The sequence below is a fragment of the Frankliniella occidentalis genome, unplaced genomic scaffold (genome assembly GCF_000697945.3).
Source record: "Frankliniella occidentalis isolate FOCC.00 unplaced genomic scaffold, Focc_3.1 Scaffold292, whole genome shotgun sequence".
Lineage (NCBI taxonomy): Eukaryota > Metazoa > Arthropoda > Insecta > Thysanoptera > Thripidae > Frankliniella > Frankliniella occidentalis.
The window spans coordinates 330,531-335,332 of NW_026267418.1; the positions used below are offsets into that span (position 1 = coordinate 330,531).

General features: G+C 45.6%; 1 protein-coding gene across 1 annotated transcript in view; it reads right to left on the reverse strand.

The window, feature by feature from the left end:
* The window catches only part of LOC127750945 (uncharacterized), a 23,650-nt gene that overhangs the window by 9,573 nt on the left and 9,275 nt on the right, over window positions 1-4,802 (reverse strand). The window contains exon 3 of the mRNA XM_052273686.1: window positions 3,948-4,109. Coding sequence (XP_052129646.1) covers window positions 3,948-4,109 — 162 coding nt within the window. The remainder of the gene's footprint in view (window positions 1-3,947; window positions 4,110-4,802) is intronic.

Sequence of the window (4,802 nt, forward strand, 5' to 3'; positions counted from 1 at the left end):
GGGGTGGTTGCCAGGATTTGCACCAGGCGTTTCGTTGTCCAGGAGTGACCCCTAAGATACCCTGAAATTTGTAGACCTCTAGCTCATCTCCTTCCTCTTACACGGACGACAGACGGACAGACACGAGAGCGGTTGCATAAGCCCGCTTTAATGCTTTTTTAAAAGCAGAAGGGCGGGCTAAAAACCAGCACATTCTGAGTCAGGTAAAACCCTCCGATTCGCCGTATCTTTAACCGTTTAAACCACCCGTTTAGGAGCTAGAGGTAGATATATTGAAAACAATTGCAAAAAGTCAAGTTGAAAGACTGTTTGACAAACAGTAATATACAATCCGCGCGTGTTCTTTTTTTTTCATTCTTAAGCAAAGCAGAAGGGTGGGGTGTAGTCACGGTGTTGTTCCGTTACAGTTTTTAGACGAAAATTTCGTCCGTTTTGCTCTATCTCTAACCGTTTAGGCGCTAGAGGGTCTTTTTAAACAAACCCGTTTCTACCACACGCGCCGCGCGTGGGGGCCCAGAGCGTGATGTCGCCGCGACCACCTGTTGGAGTGCAATTCCGGCAATTCCACATTACCTCAGTACCGCCAACAATCGACACCGTGCTCAAGGCCCCGCCCGCCGCCCTTTTGTTGACTGTACCCAAAACGGAGCGAAATGAAGTAAATTTCTAGAATGTTACAGTCACCAAGCTTTCTGGTGGTCAACCGAACTTTCTGCGGTGCTCACATGCATGCGACCATATCAACAACATAGTTTAAGGTAGGAAATACCCATTGCACCTTCGAATTTACAGGCTTAATTCTACGGTTCAATGGGTATTGTCCGCCTTAAGTCTGACCCACTGGTACCTAGTTTTAACACCCCTATGTGCAGTGTTGCGGGTTTGCATACCATTTAGTGCGTCAGGGGTCATGACCCAATATGGGCTGACAGAATAAGCCAGTTCACAACACTGTACAACACGTACAACTGAACAACTGACGATAGGATAACTCTAACTCTTCTATGCACTACACTAGAAAAAAGACCAATAGACGACTAACATTTCCACACGAATTGCCATTTGAATTTTCCAAACTACAATGTATATACTTTCACATTCGGATGCGTAATTTACATTTCCTATTCAAGGGTTCGTTTCGCAGTTTACACGAAGTGTTTCTGACGAAAATAAGCTAAAAATTGCCATAGTGAACAATAAGTTGTAGAAAAAGGCCTAAAAACCGCAAAATAGGAAAGAAACTCTCCCCCCACCCCCCTAAAACGTTTTCTTAGCAGAAGGGTGGGTTGTAGTCGCGGTACTTCACCGTTACATCCCTTTCTCGTGTCTACGGGGGGGCAGACTCAAAGACGACGGGTTTAAGCGGGCGGAAGGCCCGCTACATTATTTGATCATGTTCTGTGGCAAATCGCGCGACAGAAATGGTCGGGCCGGAGGCCCGACCGTCGCCGCCGGCAAGCCGGGCAGGCCCGGCCCCTGCCGAACGGAGTTGCCGGCGTCGCTCCGCGGAGCAAAGCAGAGGGGCGGGGTCCCGCGGGGCCGGACTGAGCATCGCCTCAGCCGCTTATTCGGCCGTTGCATACCTCTGCTTATAGTCATTGCCCCGATTGAGCAAGGCAAAATTGTCTCACTCATTTCAAGCATGGCACCTCACTCAAAGGTTTTAAGTGGAGGCAATCCTAATACCATCTCTCAAACCCCTCCGCTTCCTCTCCCCTCCACCCCACCTTTTGCGAAAATGTAACTCTACACGTAATTCAACACAGTAACTCAAGTGGAAGTAGACAATTTGAATAAAATTAGGGCTAAATTAAAGAAAAAGATAAACAAAACAACGGCGAGCCCTTTCCGTCCATATGTATCCTAGCCCATCCCACTTCATGGGTCGAAATCACGGATTTAGGAGGTACGGACCCTAAATGGTAGATTTCACTTATGAGAGACAGTGTGCAAAGTGCAGGGCCTGTGCGACAACGTTTACCCGGATCGCATTGCGATTTTCGTTTTGGCCCAACCTTGGCGCCAAACAGGCACGCCATCTTGTAGGCGCTGCCCTACGCGCACGGTAGGGCCAGAGCGAACGACTCGGGTTGAAAGTGTTACCCTATGGGTCCTACTTTGTATCAGATATGAAAGATCCGAGCTTCGGACACACGCGGCGTGTCCAGGGGCCTAAATGTGCGTCCGACGTCACTCGCCATTTACAGAAAATAATGCCGACCTAGCCCTAACTTTGTATTACATGAAAACCGAGGGCAAACTTAGACCTTTCAGAATCAGTAATGTCTGCGGGGTAGCGGTGACGCTTTCACGAGAGAAAGTTTGAAAAACATGTATTTGCGCCTGTGGTGACGTCACTTAGCCTGCCCGCACTACACGCCTGTAGTGCAAAGTAGCCTAGTACACAGGCGTTTTGGCCTTTTTTTGCCTTTTCTATTGAACGCGTCACCGCTACCCCGCAGACATTACTGATTCTGAAAGGTCTCAGTGTGCCCTCGGTTTTCATGTAATACAAAGTTAGGGCTACGTCGGCATTATTTTCTGTAAATGGCGAGTGACGTTGGGCGCACGTTTAGGCCCCTGGATATGCCGCGTGTGTCGGGAGCTCGGATCCTCTATATCTGATACAAAGTAGGACCTATGGGGTAACACTTTCAGCCCGAGTCGTTCGCCCTGGCCCCACCTTGAGCGCAGTGCAGCGCCTACAAGATGGTCTACCTGTTTGGCGCCAACTTTGGGCCAAAACAATAATCGCAATGCGATCCGGGTAAACGTTGTCGCACAGGGCCCGGACTTTGCACACGGTCATTTTTAGGTCAAAACTACCATTTAGGCTCCGTACCTCGAAAACTTTTTTGGGGTGGGATGGGCTAATGTATCCGACAGTGTGGTAGTAGGCAAAGGAATTACAAAATAACTTTCTTCGAAATCCACTAGCCGAACAGTTTTTGGACATGTATACCTATGTTGTGTGGCTTTGACGTATAGATCGGGTTGCACGCACACTTAACCTAACGTCACTGGCAGGCTAAGAAGGCCAGGCCCCTGCCGAACGGTATTACCAGCGTACCAAATTGAAACTGGCAGATCCATTAGACAGAAGGTCGGGCCTACTTGTTTGGCTGAGTGATTAGCGAAGCCCATTACTCCACTTACCGTAAAAGTTGTATGCACGATAACTCGAGAAGGAATCATGATAGCAATCTAGGAATTTCAGGGTCGTTTTGTATTATAAAAAGACAGATCGAGTTCGAAGATGAGCGTTCTAGCTCAAAAATTAACTTTTAAAAAAAATAAAAAAAACACAGGTCGCAAAATGTATTTTTCATCGAAGAATTTTTTGGGGGGTTTCTGAGGGATAACTCGTAAAAGTAGAGCCATTTTTGGCATTTGGGCGAAAATGTTGTCCGTTTTGATCTATCTTGTACCGTTTGGGTGATAGAGATCATTTCTTAACGAAAATATGGTGCAAATGACCGAATGGTCTTCTAAATCGTAAAAAAGGCTTCATATCGAAAAATTGAAAAAGGATTAGTCCTTTAACCACTCATTTCGCGCTAAACTACACCATCTTTTAGGGTCTAGATGCCCTAGATTATCCACTACGGCTAAAACGCGCTACAACGTTGATTTTATATCAATATGTCAAAATCGGAACTTTTACTGAATATCTTTATTGAATAGCAGAAGTTTCATTTCTGTAATTTTAGAGTAATAAGTCCCCCACAAATGCTGGTAGCATGGGATATTTGGGGGCCGAAGGGCCCTATTTCCGTATACACTTCTGTTAACTTGACTCGGGTGTCAGCGCCGCTGGCCTAGCTATATGTGCGCGTCGCGGCGTAAGTGTTTCGTGAGATATCGCGAAGCCTGTAACGTGAGACGTGGGCTGGCGTACATATAGCTAGTTTTATCTAGTTCTATTAACAGTTTAAAGAAAACGTTACCGTTTTAAAACTTGAGACGGGTGCTGAGAAATCCAAAGTGGCATCGACCAGGGTCCCCCCGTCGTCATGCAGTTCATAGGAAACGTTTAAAAGGCGATACAGGCTCTCTTTGTCCTTACAGTTTTTGATGCCGTAGTACTTTGCTACTAATTTCGTCTTCAACTGGAAACAAGACATATCAAAAGAATTCATGTGGTAACAAAATATATACCGGCACTATCACTCATTGTCAGCAACACATGCAATTAAGTTGTACGTCCCACCGCCCGTGTGGCCCTTTATTTGCCCGCTCTTTTCCCTCATAAAAGGCATATAAGGAAGCGTATGCCATCGCCCCAGTGTCTGTCCGCCTGTCTGTCCGTGTGTCCGTTAGGGTAAGTCGTATATCGCTTATTTTCGATTCTTGGGTTGGAATAGTGTTTTCCAGGCGCCATTTTGGATAAAAACTCCTGGAAACATTTTTTAAGTTTTTTCCTTTAACGTTTTCATAACCCTACCTTGCCCATTATTCTGGCCTGCCATAAGAGGGGGTTTTGAAAACCTCAATTTTGGACGTATTTTTTTTTTTTTGACTAAACACGCAATTTTACGCTTCTTTGGACGAAAATTTTAAGGAGAAGGCTCTATCTCTGCAGGTTTGCATTATATGAATTGTTTTTATATTGCTGTAAATAAGCAACCTTTTCCCTTCCAAAAATAATTCGTAGCTCGAAAACCGGCTGAGATAGAGCCTTCTCCTTAAAATTTTCTCCCAAAGGACCGTAAAATTGCGTGTTTAGTGAAAAAAAAAACAAAAAAAAAAAACGCCCAAAATTGAGGTTTTCAAAACCACCTCTTATAGCAGGCCAGAATAAT